The sequence below is a fragment of the Plecotus auritus genome (assembly GCF_963455305.1).
Source record: "Plecotus auritus genome assembly, chromosome: 10".
NCBI classification, from domain to species: domain Eukaryota; kingdom Metazoa; phylum Chordata; class Mammalia; order Chiroptera; family Vespertilionidae; genus Plecotus; species Plecotus auritus.
In genome coordinates, this window is record NC_137785.1 from 35,290,463 (window position 1) to 35,308,917 (window position 18,455).

The window sequence follows — 18,455 nt, forward strand, 5'->3', positions numbered from 1 at the left end:
GAAGCACGCGCAGGTATCACTAACTTTGTCTCCAGCACCCTCTGCGGGCCAGTCCCCGCGCGCCGCCAGCCCGTTAGATGCGTGTTGCCGTGGAGACCGCCCAGCACAGAACTCGGGAGGCGGAGGGCAGTTGAGGAAGTGCGGGCAAAAACGAGCGGTCCTGGAGCTGCCAAGTGACGGTTGGCCGGTTTTACCGAAGTGACTGGTACTTCGGGGTGGGGAGAAAAGAGAGGTGCCTAGTGCCATCCTAGGGAGGGATGCGGGCGAACGGGGAGGAAGGGGGGAGAGGGAGGCAAGGAAAGGGAGGCGCGTAGAGAGACCGCGTGGAGGCGGGGAGATGCGGAGAAAGGGCGGGGCGAGAAGCAGCGAGCCGAATAGGGGCGGGCGAGAAGAGGCCGGGCGTGGAGCCCATTGTAGTCCAGAGCATGGAAAGGGTGGTGAGCAGAGCCGGTGAGACGGAAAGGTGTCGCGGTTTGGCGAGGTGAAGATGGAGGAGATAGCCCCGCCATGGAATGAAGATAAGGTGCAGGGCCAGGAGAGAGCGAAAGGCAGTCTCTAAGAAGGGGCGGGGCCACGCGAGGGGGCGGGCCTATGGGGCGGGGCAAGGCGTAGGCTCGGGAAGAGCAGCTTGTCCCGGACCAGAGCGTTGATATGCAGGTCGAGGAACAGGTAGCAAAAGCAAATCGGGAAGCAACTCTGGATGAGAAACAGGGCAGGGGACAGGGAAAGCGGTGGGGCGGGGCGTGGAGAAGGTCCAAGACCGGGAGAGGGGCGGGCTAGGTACAGGATCCCGTAAGCAGTCTAGATTCGAACAAGGAGAAAGGGGCGATACAAAAAGAAGTGAGCAGGCGGGCCAAGAAGTGGGGATGAGGCGAGGTGCAGGTGCGAGATCGGGGGGGGGGGGGGGGGGCGGGGAGTAGCAGGCCTGGGGAAAATAGGTGGGACGCAGCCAAAGTGAGAAACAGAGACCGGGTGTAGGGCAAGTGTAGAGCAAAAAACAAGGGTGGCGCAAGGTTGCGGGGAGAGATGAGGAGATGGAGCAAAACCAGGAGCAGGGGCGTGGCCAGGAGCGGCGATGAGGGCGGGACCCGGAGATCTCGCTTTCCCAGTAGATGCAGGACCTGGGGCATCAGCGAGGTCTGAAGCAGAAGCGGAGCCAGTGCAAGAGCAGCGTTGGGGCCGGAAGTCCTAGCAGAGGCGAGGCCTGGAGCAGGTGGGGGGCCAAATGCAGGAGCTGGGCGAAGCAAGGACAGAGGTGGGATCTCAGAAGGTGGCCCCGGAGCGCAGTCTTGCTAGCGGGTGTTGACCCCCGCATTCTCCAGGTTCCAGCCACGCTGTGCGCTGCCCCATGATGAACCCTGCTGGCCCTTCGTGGCCGAGACTGTGGGTGCTGTGGTCACTGACGGCGGTGCTGTTGTCACCGTGGAGGCTGTGGGCTATCGAGGATAACCAGGAGTGCACCTGGCAGGTTGTCCTGAACAAGTTCGAGACGGTAGGCAAGAACCATGGGAGTGACCGCTTCTTTGAGCAAGAGCCCCTGGACACAGTGGACAGTTTGTTTGGCCTTCTGGTGGACGCGCCTATCGACCCGGAGGAGGTGAGGGGGTTGGGGTCAGGTGAATGGGAGAGGTCCTGGAAGTGCATCCGATTGGGCTCTGGGCATTTGCCCAACCTCTCCTTGCAGAAATACCTGGGCTTCCCTTACTACCTGAAGATCAACTATTCCTGCAAAGGAGAGGTGAGTGAGTGCAGCTCGAGCGGGCTCATTCTGTGTGAACCTCAGTTTCCCCTTTTCTAACTTTATCATGGTAGTGGCACCACCAAACCCTGGGAGCCCTTAAGGAGTCACAACGATTGCCAGTGCCCCACCCGGCACATAGTAAGTGCTCAAGTAAGCGTGGTTTTTTTTCCATTAAAAAATTAAGATATAATTCACCTGCCATAAAAGTCATCATTGAAAATGTACATGCCAATAATTTTAGTGTATTCACAAACTTGTGCAACCATCACCACTAATTCTAGAACATTTTTATCACCTCAAAAAGAAACCCTGTACCCCTTCCCCTCCAGACTCTGGAGACCACTAATCTACATTCTGTCCCTCTGACTTTGCTCATTTCAGGCAGTACAATATGTAGCCTTTTATGTCTGGCTTCTTTCACTTAGCATGTTTGTTTGTTTTTGTTAATCCTCACTGCAGGATATTTTTTTTCCATTGATTTTTAGAGAGAGTGGAAGGAAGAGAGGGAAGAGGGGGGAGAGAGGAATAGAGAGGGAACATCCATGTGAAAAAAACACATCCATTAGTTGACACCTACATATACCTTGGATCAACCTGTAACCCAGGTACATGAACCTTGACAGGGAATCGAACCCTTGACTGGGAATCGAACCCACGGCCCTTCAGTCCTAGGGCTGAAGCTCTAACCACTAAGCATACATTTTCAAGGCTCATCCATGTTATAGCATCTATCAGTATTTCCTTTTCATGGCTGAATAATATTCAACTGTATAGATGTTATATTTTTTAATCCATTAATTTATAAACATTTGGGCTATTTCCACTTTTTTGGCTGTTCTGAATAATGCTGCTATGAACATTTGTATACAGATTTTTGTGTAAACATGTTTTTTTTTAAAATATATTTTATTGATATTTTACAGAGAGGAAGGGAGAGGGATAGAGAGATAGAAACATCGATGAGAGAGAAACATCGATCAGCTGCCTCCTGCACACCTCCTACTGGGGATGTGCCCGCAACCAAGGTACGTGCCCTTGACTGGAATCGAACCTGGGACCTTTCAGTCCGCAGGCTGACGCTCTATCCACTGAGCCAAACCGGTTTCGGCGTAAACATGTTTTTATTTATTTATTTTTTTTATTTTTATTTTTTTTAATAAATCTTTATTCAGATTATTACAATTATTTCTCCTTTTCCCCCCCATAGCTCCCCTCCACCCATTTCCCACCCCACCTTCTGCCCTTACCTCCCCCCCTCTGTCCTCATCCATAGGTGTATGATTTTTGTCCATTCTCTTCATGAACCCCCCATACCCCTTTCCCCCTGAGAATTATCAGTCCACTCCCTTTCAATGCCCCTGATTCTATTATATTCACCAGATTATTCTGTTCCTCAGGTTTTTAATTCACTTGATTTTTAGGTTTGCTTGTTGATAGATATGTATTTGTTGTTCATAATTTTTCTCTTTACTTTTTTCTTCTTCCTCTTCTTTAAGAATACCTTTCAGCATTTCATATAATACTGGTTTGGTGGTGATGAACTCCTTCAGCTTTTTCTTATCTGTGAAGCTCTTTATCTGCCCTTCAATTCTGAATGATAGCTTTGCTGGGTAGAGTAATCTTGGTTGTAGGTTCTTGCTATTCATCACATTAAAAATTTCTTGCCACTCCCGTCTGGCCTGCATAGTTTCTGTTGAGAAGTCAGCTGACAGTCGTATGGGTGCTCCCTTGTAGGTAATTAACTGTTTTTCTCTTGCTGCTTTTAATATTCTCTCTTTGTCTTTTGCTCTTGGCATTTTAATTATGATGTGTCTTGGTGTGGTCCTCTTTGGATTCCTTTTGTTTGGGGTTCTGTGGGCTTCCTGGACTTGTAAGTCTATTTCTTTCACCAGGTGGGGGAAGTTTTTGGTCATTATTTCTTCAAATAGGTTTTCAGTATCTTGCTCTCTCTCTTCTTCTGGCACCCCCATAATTCTGATGTTGGTACGCTTGAAGTTGTCCCAGAGTCTTCTTACATTATCTTCAACTTTTTGGATTTTTTTTTTTGCTTTTTGCTTTTTCGGTTGAGTGTTTTTTGCTTCTTTGTATTTCAATTCTTTGACTTGATTCTTGTGTTCCTCTTGTCTGTTTTTGGGTCTCTGTATAATATTTTTTATTTCAGTCAGTGTATGTTTAATTTCTAGTTGGTCCTTTTTCATATCTTCGAGGGTCTCATTATATTTATCGGCCTTTTCTAGGATATTCTTGAAAAGCCTTATAACCGTGGTTTTGAATTCTATATCCAGTCGTTTGTTTTCCTCCATTTCTTTCGTTTGTGATCTGATTCTTTGACCCCGCATTTTCACTGATTCCCTGAGTTGGTAAGGTAGATATTTGTGCTAGGTTTCCAATATGGCCCAGTGGGTCTGCTTCCCCAGTTAACCTGAGGTGGACACTCTTGGTGCACCCCTTTGTGGACTGTGTGTGCAGCCTTGTTGTAATTAAGTCTTTATTGTTGTTGGTATCACTGGGAAGAATTGACCTCCAGGCCAGTTGGCTGTAAGGATCAGCTGTGTCTATGCTGGGAGAAGTTCGGTGCTGGAGACAGCCTTATAGGATTAGACTTGCCAAATTGCAATAGCCTCTGTGCTCAGCTTGGATGGGGTGGAGTCTCAGTCTTGGCTTCCTGTCAGCCTTGCCCTTGCGCGCATGTGTGCTTTCAGTCCTCCGCCTTCCCCAGCTCGAGTCTCCGCCTGAGAGTCCAGACTCCCCCCACAAGAGCTTGGGTCCCCAGGGGCTCGCCTGGAACTGGGGTTCACTGCAGTCAGAACTGGGGCTCAGTGCCGTCAGGATCCTCTGACTCCCTTCCACTAGGGAAAGCCTGTGGCAACCTCCGCAGCCTTTGTTAGCACTGGCCCGCTGCGCCTTCAGACTTCTGCCTTTCCCAGCTCGAGTCTCCGCCCGAGAGTCCAGACTCCCCCCGTAAGAGCGTGGGTCCCCAGAGGTTCGCCTGGAACTGGGGTTCAGTGCAGTAGGAACTGGGGTTCAGTGCGGTCGGAGGCTTCCTTCCCCCTTCCGCCAGAGAAAGTCAGCCAGGCTCTCAGCCGCCCTTCCTCTCTGCGCGCACAAAGCCCCTTTGCCGTACCTCCAATTCTCTGTGAGCTTTTCTATTTCCTTCTAGTTGTAGAATTTTCACTCAGCCAGCTTTCCTGTGGTTCTGGATGATGTCCGTTCTGTCTTTTAGTTGTAGTTTTGAAATTGTTGTGCGAGGCAGCAGTTTAGGTGTTTACCTATGCCGCCATCTTGGTTTCCCATGTTCCGTAAACATGTTTTTAAAAATATATATATTTTTATTGATCTTAGGGAGGAAGGGAGAGGGAGATAGAAGCATCAATGATGAGAGAGAATCATTGATGGGCTGTCTCCTGCACGCCCCCTACTGGGGATCAAGCCAATAACCCCAGCATGTGCCCTTGACCGCAATCGAACCCAGGACCCTTCAGTACACAGGCTGACGCTCTATCCACTGAGCCAAACCAGCTTTATAAACATTTGGGTTATTTCCACTTTTTTTGGCTGTTCTGAATAATGCTGCTATGAACATTTGTGTGCAGATTTTTGTGTAAACATGTAAACATGTTTTCAATTATTTCGTATATACTTAGGAATGGAATTGCTCTGTTATATGTTAACTCCCTTTCACTTCTGAGGAACTGCCAGATTATTTTCCAAAGCAGCTGTACTACTTTACATTCCAATCTATGAGGGTTCCTGTTTCTCTTCATCCTCAATTGTCTTTGTCCATCTTTTTTATTATAGCCATCCTAGTGTGTGTGAAATGGTATCTCATTGTGGTTTTGATTTGCATTTCCCTCATAACTAATGATTTTGAGCATCTTTTCATGTACTCATTGGCCATTTATCTACCTTTGGAGAAATGTCTGTTCAGATCTTTTGCTCATTTAAAAATGGGGTTGTCTTTTTATTGTTGTGTTGTATAATTTCTTAATATATTCTGATACTAGTTCCTTATCAGATGTATGATTTGCAAATATTTTGTCACAGTCCATTGGTTGTTTTTTCACTTTCTTTTTTTATTAATTTAATTTATTGGGGTGACATTGGTTAATAAAACTATCTAGATTTTAGGTGTACAATTCTATAATACATCAGCTATATTGTATTGTATTTTATTGTGTGTTCACCACCCCAAGTCAAGTCTCCTTCTGTCACCATGTATCCCCCTTATACTCTCTTCTACCTCCCCACCTTTCCCTCTTGGTAATCACCATGCTGTTGTTTGTGTCTATGAGGTTTGTTGTTGTTGTTGCTTAATCCTTTCACCTTTTTCACCCAACCCCCTGTCCTCTGACAGCTGTCAGTCTGTTCTCTATTTATGAGTTTGTCTTTTCACTTTTTTGATGGTGTCCTTTGAAGCACAAAAGCTTTATGTTTATTGAGATATAATTCACATACCATAAAATAGCACAGTTTTAAATTTCACTGAAGCCCAATTTATCTTTTTTGTTATTGTTGCTTGTGCTTTTGGTGTTGTCTAAGAAGGCTTTGCCTAACCAAAGGTCATGAAGATTTACTCCTGTGGTTTTTACTAAGAGTTTTTAAGTTTTAACTCTTACATTTAGGTCTTCAAGACAGGGATCCTCAGTAATTCCAAAATTAATTTGGAGTTAATTTTTGTATGTGGTGTGTGGTAAGAATCCAACTTTGGCCCTAGCTGGTTTGGCTTTGCGGATAGAGCGTCGGCCTGAGGACTGAAGGGTCCTGGGTTCAATTCTAGCCAAGGGCATGTGCCTGGGTTGCAGGCTCGATCCCCAGTAGGGGGTGTGCAGGAGGCAGCCCATCAATGATTCTCTCATCATTAATATTTCAATCTCTCTCTCCCTCTCCCTTCCTCTCTGAAATCAATAAAAATCTATTTTAAAAAATAAAATAAAATAATAAAAAAAGAATCCAACTTTGATATGTAAATACCCAATTATCCCAGTACCATTTGTTGAAAATATCATTCCTTACCCCAGTGAAATGTCTTGGCACCCTTGTCAAAAATCAATTGACCATAAATGTAAGGGTTTGTTTTTGGGTATAATTCTATTTCATTGTTCTATATGTCTATCCATATGCTGGTATCACATGGTCTTCATTACTATAGCTTTGTAGTAAGTTTTCAAATTGGGAAGTTTGAGTCTTCAAACTTTGTTCTTTTTCAAGATTGTTTTGGCTCAAGTAAGCTTTTTGAAGACAATGGAATGTTGTGGTCTAGAAGTGAAGTTCTGGAGGCTGTAGACTTGGGTTTAATCTGCCACTGATTAACATTTACTTGGAGGAAGAATAGCATGATTGTTAACACTTGGAGCCAGGCTGTCTGGGGTTCAGATCCTATACCGTAATAGCTGTGATCTTAGGCAAGTTACTTAACTTCTCTGTACCAAAGTTTCCTCATCCTTATCAAGGGTAAGGCAATGATCATGCCAACTTCATAAAATGGTTAACTATGTGTGAAGCTCTCGGCACAGTGTCTGGTTCACAGAAGGGGTGCAGTGAATGCTAGCAACAAGCTTCTAGAGCATGACCCTGGGCATAGAGTTTTACTCCATGAACCATCTCTCCTTACGTGTAAAAGTATGGTAATAATACCTTTATTCGTTTATGCAACACTTACTATGGGTCAGATTCTCTTTTACAATGGAGTGGGGGTACAGTGATAAACAACACAGACAGTTTTTTCTTATGGATTTAGCCCATCAGGAGAGCGACCAGTAAGTACATACATACAATATTTATGAAGGGTAATCCATGCAGAGAGGAAAGCCTGTGCAAAGGGGATTAGACTGTTAAGTGTCTCACCCTGGTCTCGAAGCCCACTCTGGCCTGAGTGCAGCCTTCTCCTCAGGATCCACCCAATTTGCATATGCTTGTTCCACACACTTCCTTCCTCCTTCCATTTCCATCCTAAGCTCTGCCTGCCCCTCTCGGCCCAGCCAGGATTCTGGCATCTCTGAGAAGTTGTCTGGCTGCCCCCTCACCCTCTTCCCCAGTCTTCTCTGTCCACTGTCCCATCCCACCTTTACACCAGGTCCCAGCCCCAACCTGGTTATCTTTTGACTTTCGAGGGTGGCAGAGAGTTTCATTTCTGGAGGGAAAGTGGAAACCTCAAGAGGGGGCCGGGATGCCCTAAGGGAGGGAGAAGCTATTAACAGTTCTGGGTGCCAGGTTCATTCCGGCCATCACAATTTTGCTTATCCCAGGCTGCCCTTCTCTATGTGTTCCCTACATTCAAATTCTATCTGAAGACCGTGGCCCTGGACTCACCTCCTCCAGGAAGACCTCCTGACTGCCTCCACAGTTCCTAGCCCCTCTCCCCCTCTCCTAGCCTGGTCTGTCCGCCATCCCAGCTCCAAACCTAGACCATGTTTTCTGACCTTCCTCTGGTAGAGATTCTGTTCTCCCTACCCAGCCCAGGAAAACAGGCTACTAAAGGTGGGGTCAAGGCAGGGGGCCCAGAGGTTATCTTAAAGACACACCTGTGGGGCCATCTCACCCTCAGTCCTCCGAGGCTCTGGTCCGCAAGGGCCACCTGACGGGGCTGAAGCCTGTGGTGCTGGTCATCTTCCAGTCCCCAGTTAACTTCAATCGCTGGAAGTTAGAACAGCTGCAGATCCAGATGGAGGCAGCCCCCTTCCGCAGCAAAGGTGGGCCTGCAGGGTGCTTGGAGGGGTGTGGGATTTCTGGGGGCCTTGGAGGGAGTCATGACTTGGAGGGGGAGGTTGGGGTCATCAGAGGAGTCCATGACCTGGTGGAAATGTGGGGTTTGTTGGGGATCCTCAGTAAGGTCTGTGATCTGGAGGAGGGTATGGGGAGGAGGCTTCAGCAGGTTTCATGGCCTAGATGGGGCTACACAGAGGCCCCAGTGGGGTTCATGGTGTAGAGCAGGACATGGGAAGTTGCAGGGAGATCCCAGTCGCCTCAGTGCCCCCTGCTTACCAGCAGAGCAGTGCAGTGCAGAGGAAGTGTGTGTCATGAGCTGGTACACACCCATGCCCGTCAAGAATGGCAGTGTGGTCATGCGTGTGGATGTCAGCAGCAATGGCCTCGGGCCCTTCATCCCCAATAAAAGGTGCCCTTCCCCACACCCGGGTTAAGGGTGGATTCTGGGAGGGACTTCCTTATCTCCAGATTCCCAAAGAAACCAGGAGGAGACCAATGGGAGGGAGTAGAGTGGGGATGTGGCTATGAGCTGAGGCAGGAGTCCCTGAACCCAAACTCTCGCCTGTGCCTGCCTCACACTGCTGCCAGGTTTCAGGTGAACATCAATGGCTTCTTGAAGAGACAGCAAGACAACAGGCTCCAGTTCACTGTGGGAAATGAGGTAAGGGGGCCTGGACAGTGGGCACAGCAGAAGGCGTGGGTTAAAGACAGTGGGCCAGGGCTCTGATTACTCCCCACACAAGTGGCACGCTCCACTTAGAGCAGCAGTCGCCAATCTTTTGGACCTCACGGTGACTACTGCTCCAAAGGTTTCCTTAAACCAGCGGTCGCCAACCTTTCGGACCACCAGTGGCCCACGGTCCACCAGTTGGCAACCGCTGACTTAGAGCACTTTCTTTGTGCCAGGCCCAGGTGAAGTGTTCTACTAAATGCACAATCACATTACATCTTCAACACTGATCCTGTGTGGGAAGGTACTCTTACCCATTTTAGAGAGAATAAAACTGAGGCTTGAAAGGGATGGGGCCATTTGCGCAGTCTCTCAGCATGTACATATGGAACAAGACCTGAAGCTGTGTCTGCCTGACTCCTGCACCCATATTCTTAATCAGGGTGCATTCATTCAGTCATTCAGCAGGCACTTACTGAGCACAAGGTTGTCCCCATGCGAACAAAACAGTGGACACACAGACCCAAGTCCCTGACCTCTTAGAGCTGACATTCTAGTGGGAGAGACATACAGCAAACCAGTAAACATGAAATCAAGTAAATTCTATGGTAGGTGAAGAGGTGGGAAGTAGTCTGGATAGAAGCAGACAGAGGGCAGTGGATAGGGTCTGTGCAGGAGGGGACTGCAGTGTTTGATGGAATAGTCAAGAAAGGCAGAATTGAGCCCTGACCGGTGTGGCTCAGTGGTAGAGTGTCACCTGTGCACCAAAGGGTCTCAGGTTTGATTCCCAGTCTAGGGCATGTACCTGGGTTGCAGGTTCTATTCCTGCCCTGGTCAGGGCATGTGCGGGAGGCAACCAATTGATGTCTCTCCCACACACTGATATTTCTCTCTCTCTCTCTCTCTCTCTCTCTCTCTCTCTCTCTCTCTCTCTCTCTCTCTCTCTCCTCCCTCTCTCTCTCTCTCCTTCCCTCCTTCCCTTCCACTCTCTCTAAAAATCAATGGAAAAAATATCCTCTGGTGAAGATTAATGAAAAAGAAAGGCAGAATTGAAAAGGTTGACATTTGAGTAAAGCCTTGAAGGAGAAGGGGAGGGAATCACGTGGATCCTAGGGGAAGAGCATTGTACACAGAGGGAATAGCCAGTGCAAAGGCTCTGAGGCGGGAATGTTCTGGGCAGTCTGAGAAGCAGGAGGCCCATGTATCTGGGAAAGAGTGAGCAAGGGGGAGAGTAAGGGGGATGAGGTCAGAGAGGTGTGTGGCGGGGCAAATTGCGTGGGGCCTTTGGTCAGGGAGAAGACTTTGGCGTTTGCCCTAAGTGAGATGGAGCCTTGGGGGGGGGGGGGATGTTGAGCAGTCCTCCTGCCCCTTCCCCTGGCAGCTCTTCAATCTGATACCCCGGTACTTTGTGAATGTCCCATCGAGGCCCCTGTGGTACACTGTGGACCAGACACCAGTGCTCATCCTGGGTGGAATTCCTGAGGAGAAGTCAGTTCTGCTGACTGACACCAGCTTTACCGACTTTTTTCTTGTGGAGGTGAGAGGTGAAAGGCAGGCAGTGGGCTGGGAACTTTGGAAGGGTACTGGCCCTCAGCCCCTCAAGTAGGGTGAAGCCTTGGGCTTTGGAGGGGGATCCCCAAAGACATTACCATCCCCATTAGTGGCAGATAGCATGAAGGAAGGACATATGACTCTGCAGCTAGACAACCTGGGTTCAAATCCTGGTTCTGCTACCTTCTAGCCGTGTGACCTTGGGCAAGTCATCTCACCCACCCCGGTCTCAGATTTCCCTTCTGTAAAATGGGAATTATATTTACCTTATAGAATCAGTGTGAGGATGATATAGGTTAATATTAGCTGGACACCAATGAGCACTATGTAAGTGAAAGCTATTATTATTTGTAGGTCCATCATTTGTAATTCTGAAATACAAAAAGCTTTGAAAATGGCATTTTCACAAATTTAGGGCTCAAATTCATTTGTCAAGAAACTCTGACCTGAGCTAACAAAGGCTACTTAGTCTTTTTGCATCCCATGTAGTCTTAATATTCAGATTCTGCCCTGCAGAAATCTTAAGGTGTTTGCTTATGGGGTGCTGCCCCAGACCCTACTGGTTTACATATGAATGCTATATATGTGCCATACTACCTTCTAAACACTGAGAATTCTGAACCGCAATATACATCTGACCCCCAGGGTTTTTAATTCAGCTTTGTGTGCCTATATTATTCCCAGAATGGGGAAGGAGTGCTGAAGCAAGGTCCTTTTGGTGTGAGAAACACATTGGAATTGGTACAGCTGTAGGCAGAGTTCCAACCCAGTTTGGTTTAAGCAGAGGAATGGATTTAGTAGGTGCACCTAACTGCAAAGCCCACACAGAGGAGGCTTCAGGCCTGGCTTGACACGGGCCTTCAAATGAAGACTTCTGCTCCATTTCTTCTGGATTAGCTCTGTCCTCAAAGTGGCTCAGATTCCAACTTCCCTGATTGAGAACAGGAGCATCACTTTCCTAAATAGCCTTTCAAAAATCCTGAAATGTATCTCCTTGGTCCTGATTGGTCCAATTTGGGTCATGTGTCCCAAAATAATGGAATATGCCAGCTGGCTTAGCACAGGTCATGATCTCCGTCTTTCTGAGGAGAGCACCTGAGACAAGAGGCAGAGAAAGAATGGCTCCCCAGAATGAAATCAAGGTAGCTTTACCACAAGTTGAGGGGAGAAGATGCTGGTTGTTAATGGTGGCCAAGATAACAACTGTGCTCCATAGCAACCACAAAAGTTTTCCTCAACCTCTTTCCATCAAGTTGAAAGCCTCACCCTTGATGTCTGAGAAGCCCATATAGATTAACATTCTAGTTCCCTCTGGCTCTAAATTCCTGCTTTACTGAATTTGTTCAATTTATAGACCATCTCCCTGTCCTGTGTCAGCTTTCTCCCATCTGGGCCAAGTCTTTCCAGACATGCTGTTTTCTCATTCCTGCTCCAAAGACACCCACAGGGGATATGTAGTTGATAGAGATTCTGCTGAAGAGATTTGGAGGGCAAAGAAGGAGGTTTACGTCACAGGAATGAAGAGTTCAATTTTAACTTCAGACATCCTTATAATTGTACTAGAGCCCCGGTGCATGAAATTTGTGCACTGGGGGGGGGGGGTTGTCCCTCAGCCCAGTCTGTGCCCTCTCACAGTCTGGAACCCCTCAGGGGCTGTCCAACTGCTGGCTTAGGCCCACTCCCCAGGACCCCTCACTCCTTACCGCCTGCCTGCTCGCTGCTCCTTAGCACTGCCACCACTGCCATTGCATTCGCGCGGCTTCTGACAGAGCAGTGCTCCCCCTGTAGGAGCACACTGACCACCAGAGGCAGCTCCTGCATTAAGCATCTGCCCCCTGGTGGTCAGTGCATGTCATAGCCACCAGTCAATCATTCTGCCATTCGGTTGATTTGCATATTAGGTTTTTATTATATAGGATTTAAAAAATTTTATCATGGTGAAATCATAAAATTAACCACTTCAAAGTGAACAATTTAGTGGCATTTAGTACATTCATATCATGCAACCACCATCTCTATCCAGTTCTAAAAAATTTCTGTCACTCCAAAATAAACGTCCATTTATTCTCATTCTCTAATCATGGGGGTTTCTCCCATGCTGCTGTCTCCTCTTCTTTCCTTCTTCCTGTTTACTTCACCACTCCCAGATTGCCCCTGGGATTCCATAGAAATTCCCCTTCTGTGCTGTTCTCCTCATCAATGTGTTGGTCAGGTTTAGATGCTATAACAAACAGACCCTGACAGAAAGGGAATAGCTTAAATAGTTCCTTCCCTTTTCTTGCTTCACCATCCCCTAGGTCCCAGGTGCTGATCACATCTGTATGATGGAAGATGGGTCCTGCCCCTGTCCATATTCCAGCCAATGGGAAAGGGAAAGAGCAGAAGCAGAGAGCAAGCGTTTTTCTTTTAAGCAAATTTCACTTCCACTTACATTCCATTAGTGAGGAATTAGTCAATTGGCTGTGCCCAACTGTTAACTAACTCAAGGGCTTTGCTGCTTGACATGTTCTATTGAAGAACAAGACGTGGTTGTAGCAAGGTAGTTTTATTTGCTTTCATAAAGTAAAGGATACAAATCCAAGGCTCTGTCTCCCTAAAGGGAGGCTTTAGCCATTGCTTATATACACGATTTGGTCAATTAAATGTCAGTTTCTCCTTAGCAGTTGGCTACACTTATCTGGTTAGGTTCTTGTCAAGCTCATCCTGTATACAGCTAGTCTGCAAAATACTGTGCTACATCTTAACATTTAGCAAGAGTAGCAAGAACCAGATCTTGAGACCCTTTCCTATCTAACACAACTGCAAGGGAGGCTGGGAAATATAGTCAATTTTCCCCAATTATCTAAAAATGTCTTTTAAAGTTTCTTTGTTTGAATCAGGATCAATACACTGCATTTGGTTGTTAAGTCTCTTAAAGCCCTTCTCACCTATACGTCTGCTCCAGGCCTTTGTATCCTATAGTATTTGGCTGCTTGCTTCTTCATAGAGTCAATTCACTTGTTCCTCTGACCCTGTGTATTTGTTGGCTCAGGCTGCCATAATAAGACTGGGTGGCTTAAACAACAGAAATTTATATTCTCACAGTTCTGGAGGCTAGAAGTCCAAGATCGAGGTGCCAGCAGATTTAGTTTCTGGTGAGACCTCTCTCCATGGTTTGCATAAAGTATCCTCACCTGGTCTTTTCTCTGTGTGCATGAGTGGAGAGAGTTTTCTGGCGTGCCTTCCTCTTCTTATAAGAACACCAGTCTAATAGGATTAGGGCCCCACCAAATGACCTCATTGTACCTTAATTATCTCCGTAAAGGTCCTATCTTCAAATACAGTACAGTCACATGAGCGGTTAGGGCTTGAACATATAAATTGGGGAGGGGAACACAATTAGTCTATAACACAACATATTGCCAATCTAAAAGCTTGATTAAATTTAGATTCAATCTTATAGGCGAGAACCTGCATTGCTGGTGCTTTCCCACTGTTGGTGATATTGCCAGTGTTAGTGATCAGTCAGTAAGTTCAGAAAGTGTCAGCCTGACAGTCAATTGTGTTCAAGTTAGAATAGAATTATTAAGTATGTGCCTTGGGTCAAGCATTGGATCTTTTGGGTCTACATGGGTACAACACTCAGGGGCCATTGAACACTCTGTACACTGTTTAAATTTAGGGAACACACAAAGCTCCAGGCGCCTGCCTGGTCACCTCCTTCCCTTGTCTATGTTGAAGAAGAAGTTTGGCCACTTAAGGTGCTGCTGCAGAATGAGCAGACAGCTGCATGAGTTCATCTGGAGCAGTTATCAGAGCAGGACCCCCCTCCCCCCGCAAGGCAGGGTGTGGGGGCCGAGGCAAAGGCCACCTGCTCACCACTGGCTGTACTCCTCTGCAGTTGAGCATTGACAGTTGCTGGGTAGGCTCCTTCTACTGCCCCCAGGGTAACTTCACCGCCACCATCTACGATGCCATCGCCACAGAGAGCACCCTCTTCATTCGGCAGAACCAGCTCGTCTACTATTTTACAGGCAACTATATCATACTCCACGAGAGCGACCATGGCAGCGGTGAGAGGGTTGGGACTGGGCCATGTGCCTAGGGGTCTGTGGCATCTTGGACAAGGGAACTGCCTGTTGGAGCCCCAGGGGCCGCCTTAATGAATCCATCCACTGTGGCACCGGGGGCTGGGATTGCCAATGGGGGAGGAGGGAGTGTTGGAGGAACTCTCCAAGGTCCTGAATCACCCTGCCCATCCTGGAGGGCATTTTCCCACTCTCTATATGCTGGGGTGGGGCCTTCATCCAGAGCTTCCCAGGAAGTGTGAGTCAGCTGGGGGAGGTTGAGAGTGAAGGAAAGGAGGGGAGAGAGAGAGAGAGAGAAAGGGAGGGGAGAGAGAGAGAGAGAGAGAGAGAGAGAGAGAGAAAGAGAGAGAGAGAGAGACTCACACACACACAGTGTCGGAAAGACATACTGAGAAAGGCATACTAAGAGAGGAATTGGGTGTGGAGATGGGAGAGGCATAGGGGTCAGAGAGAAAGAGAGAGAGAGAGAGAGAGAGAGAGAGAGAGAGAGAGAGAGAGAGAGAGAGAAACAGAGACAGGCAAAGTCATGAAGGAGACTGATCAGAGAGAAAAAGGAAAGACTTTGACTCAGCCACATCCTTTAAATCGGGGAGGGGGGGACTTTTTCTGCCAAGGGCCATTTGGATATTTATAACATTATTTGTGGGCCATACAAAATTATCAACTTCAAAACTAGCCTGCTGCCCTAGCTGGTTTGGCTCAGTGGATAGAGCATCAACCTGCAGACTGAAGGGATGTGGGTTCATTTCTAGTCAAGGGCACATGTGTGGGTTGCAGGCTTGATCTCCAGTAGGAGGCGTGCAGGAGGCAGCTAATTAATGATTCTCTCCCATCATTGATGTCTCTCTCTCTCCCCCTTCCTCTCTAAATCAATAAAAATATATTTTAAAATATATTTTTTTAAAATTAGCCTGCTATATTTGGTCAAACATTCAATTAGCTCACCCCTAATACTGTAGCAGGGCCAGACCAAATGATTTCAGAGGCCTGAGGGCTGGACATTCCCCACCCCTGTTTTAAATGGGAGCTCTCTTAGTTCTTCTAGGTTTCTCCCCAATTCAAATGAAAGATGTCATTTAGACTTAGGGTCACTTGGACTTACAGGGTCACAGGAACTTGGTGCTGCCTATATTTCATTAGTTAATGCATGTTCTCAACAGCTCGTTTTTCTTCCTTTCTTACTTAGGACACTTGGCCAGTGGGAAGAACCAAATTAAAATGGGCTCAAGCTGAAAAAAAGGGGGTGTTTTCTCAGCTTAGATAGCTAAAATACAAAACAAACCAGAAACATGTTTGTTTCAGGTATAGTTGGATCTAGGGACTCACTTTAGCTGTTAGACAGGCCCCTCTTGTGATGGCCATGGTGACTCCCAGCAACTGCAGACTTTTATACCCCCAGGGGCCCAGGAAAGAGCATCTCTTTGTTAGTGGTTGCAAACTCAGACTGTCTCTGATTTGCCCCGATTGGTCACAGCCCAGCTTAGAACCAATGGCTCTGGCCAGGGGAATGCAAGGGTGGGGTCAAGCCCAATTGGAACCTCAGGGACAGAATGTAAGTCAGGAGGATTTTCTCAAACGCAGCTGGAACCCTATGCTAAAGGTCCCTCAGTCACCACACTGAGCAGCTGCTCCAGGGGGAGAGGATGACAACAGGTTCATTAAGGCCAGGGAAATGTGGATGCAGGGCCCAGGTCCAAACGCCTGGGTTTGAGGCCCCATGCTGCCCACTGCAGAGAGCTGGGTTCGTGTACTGCCCAACGAGTGCATCAAGAAGCTGTGCCCCGTGCATTTTCATGGAAATGGCTCCGAGTACATCATGGCCCTCACCACTGGGAAGCATGAAGGTTATGTCCACTTTGGGACTATTACAGGTAAGGGTGGGGGCCTCTGGCAGCCAAGAGACTCCTCCATTCCCTCTCACCTCCAAGAAGTCTGACCTTGGGCTCTAACCCCTCACTATGTATCTTCAGAAGGAGTCCCATGGCCTAGCCAGTTTGGCTCAGTGGATAGAGTATCAGCCCGAGGACTGAGGGGTCTCTGGTTTGATTCCTGGTCAAGGGCATGCACCTCGGTTTCAGGCTCGATCCCTGGCCGCTGTATGGGCGTGTGTGGGAGTCTCTCACATCTATGTTTCTCTCTTTGTCTCTCTTCCCCTCGCTTCCACTCTCTCTAAAAATCAATGGGAAAATATCCTCTGGTGAGAATAAACAAAAACAAACAAACAAACAAACAAAAAAAGGAGTCCCATGCTGGAGGTTGGCCCTAGGACTTAGGCATTTGTAGGGATAGTGCCTGGGGTATATTATGTATCTTGTATTGTTTGGTTTCAAAGGGCATAAGTTCAATTCAAAAATCATTTAGGCATAAAGAATTTGTGGACTTATAAGTGAAAAGACAACGTGCCAACTTCAGGCATGGCTGGATCCAGGGGCTCACAGGGTATATTGTCAAGACTCTGTCTCTTGGCAAGATAGTATAGCACAGTGATTATGGCACAGGTCCAGAGAGAAACTGCTCCAACACTGCTAACCCAACCCAAGTCACCTGTGGTGTGGACAGGTGACTTACCCTCTCTTTTTGGCCTCATTTAATCAGAAAAATTGGGTCAATAATACTACTAGTACTTGCTTCTCTGTGTTGATATAAAGATTAAATATGTTGGCATCCATAAAAGTCTTAGAATAGTGCTAGGGACATGGTGAGTGCTGGGAAAGGGTTTACTATTATGAGCCCTGTGATTTAGCTTCATCTTCAGGTAGATGATCCTCTTGTGGGGGTTAAGGAGGGCTCCCAGGAGCTTGAGGATTCTTCTCCCACCCGCTTGAGTCACCCAAGAGAATGAGAGCAGCCTCTTCCTCATTAGCCCTAAGGATACACTCTGATTGGCTGATTCTTAGTCACCTGCCTGGACCTGAACCAATTACTGTGACCAGAGACAGACATGCTGATAGGCAAGGTGTGAGTGACTGAAAGGTCAGGGGGTGAGACCTGTCCCCTGAAATCCATAGACTGGAGGAAGTGGGTGGGGCACCGGCATTCTACTGTGGTGGGATGCCTGTTGGGCTGAGAATGGGAAGGGCCTGAACATGGAACTTCCCTGCTCCGCAGATGGCCTTGTTTCCTTCCAGAGGCTGCCCAGGCAGCAGTCGGTGTGCGAAAGGATACAAGGTACCCATGTCCCAAATGGGTCTGCAGTGGGTGGGTGTGGGGATCTAGGGTATGGGAAAGCAGAGAAGGGTGGGAGAGGTCACGAGGAAGGAAAAGGACGGGCAATGGGCAGTGTCGTGGGAAGAGGTGGAGAGTTACAGGGATGAGATGGGGTGGCAGTCTTAGAGAGGGAGGAGGTGATGGAGAGGGGTGGGCTCAGGCTGCTCTGGACCTCCCCTTCCCTTCCAGTTGCCATCTGCTCCATAACCTGGGCTGTGTACACTGAGGGTAACTACAATCTACTGCTGCTGGTGGAGATTGAAGACACTGCTGCCAGGAAGTATTTCCAGGTGGTCCGCTATGACCTGGGTAATTGGGGTACTACGGGTGGGGGGCTTGAGTGCACAGCAGACAATGGGACGGAAATGTTGCTCGTGTCACTCCTAGGTAAGGGGTGGTGGTGGCGAACAGGCTTGGTGGGTTGGAGGAACTGAGAGGAAGTCAGTGTGACTAGAACAGAGCAGGTAAGGGAAAGGAGGGAGATGAAGACATGAGCAGAAGCCAGATAAGGAAG

At 47.7% G+C, this 18,455-nt stretch overlaps 1 protein-coding gene across 1 annotated transcript in view; it reads left to right on the forward strand.

The window, feature by feature from the left end:
- The first annotated feature begins 1,325 nt into the window (after positions 1-1,325).
- The window catches only part of CATSPERG (cation channel sperm associated auxiliary subunit gamma), a 37,516-nt gene continuing 20,386 nt past the window's right edge, over positions 1,326-18,455 (forward strand). The window contains exons 1-10 of the mRNA XM_080644179.1: positions 1,326-1,597; positions 1,685-1,738; positions 8,286-8,430; positions 8,729-8,855; positions 9,035-9,107; positions 10,498-10,653; positions 14,548-14,719; positions 16,468-16,605; positions 17,843-17,902; positions 18,131-18,250. Coding sequence (XP_080500305.1) covers positions 1,349-1,597; positions 1,685-1,738; positions 8,286-8,430; positions 8,729-8,855; positions 9,035-9,107; positions 10,498-10,653; positions 14,548-14,719; positions 16,468-16,605; positions 17,843-17,902; positions 18,131-18,250 — 1,294 coding nt within the window. The 5' untranslated portion in view covers positions 1,326-1,348. The remainder of the gene's footprint in view (positions 1,598-1,684; positions 1,739-8,285; positions 8,431-8,728; positions 8,856-9,034; positions 9,108-10,497; positions 10,654-14,547; positions 14,720-16,467; positions 16,606-17,842; positions 17,903-18,130; positions 18,251-18,455) is intronic.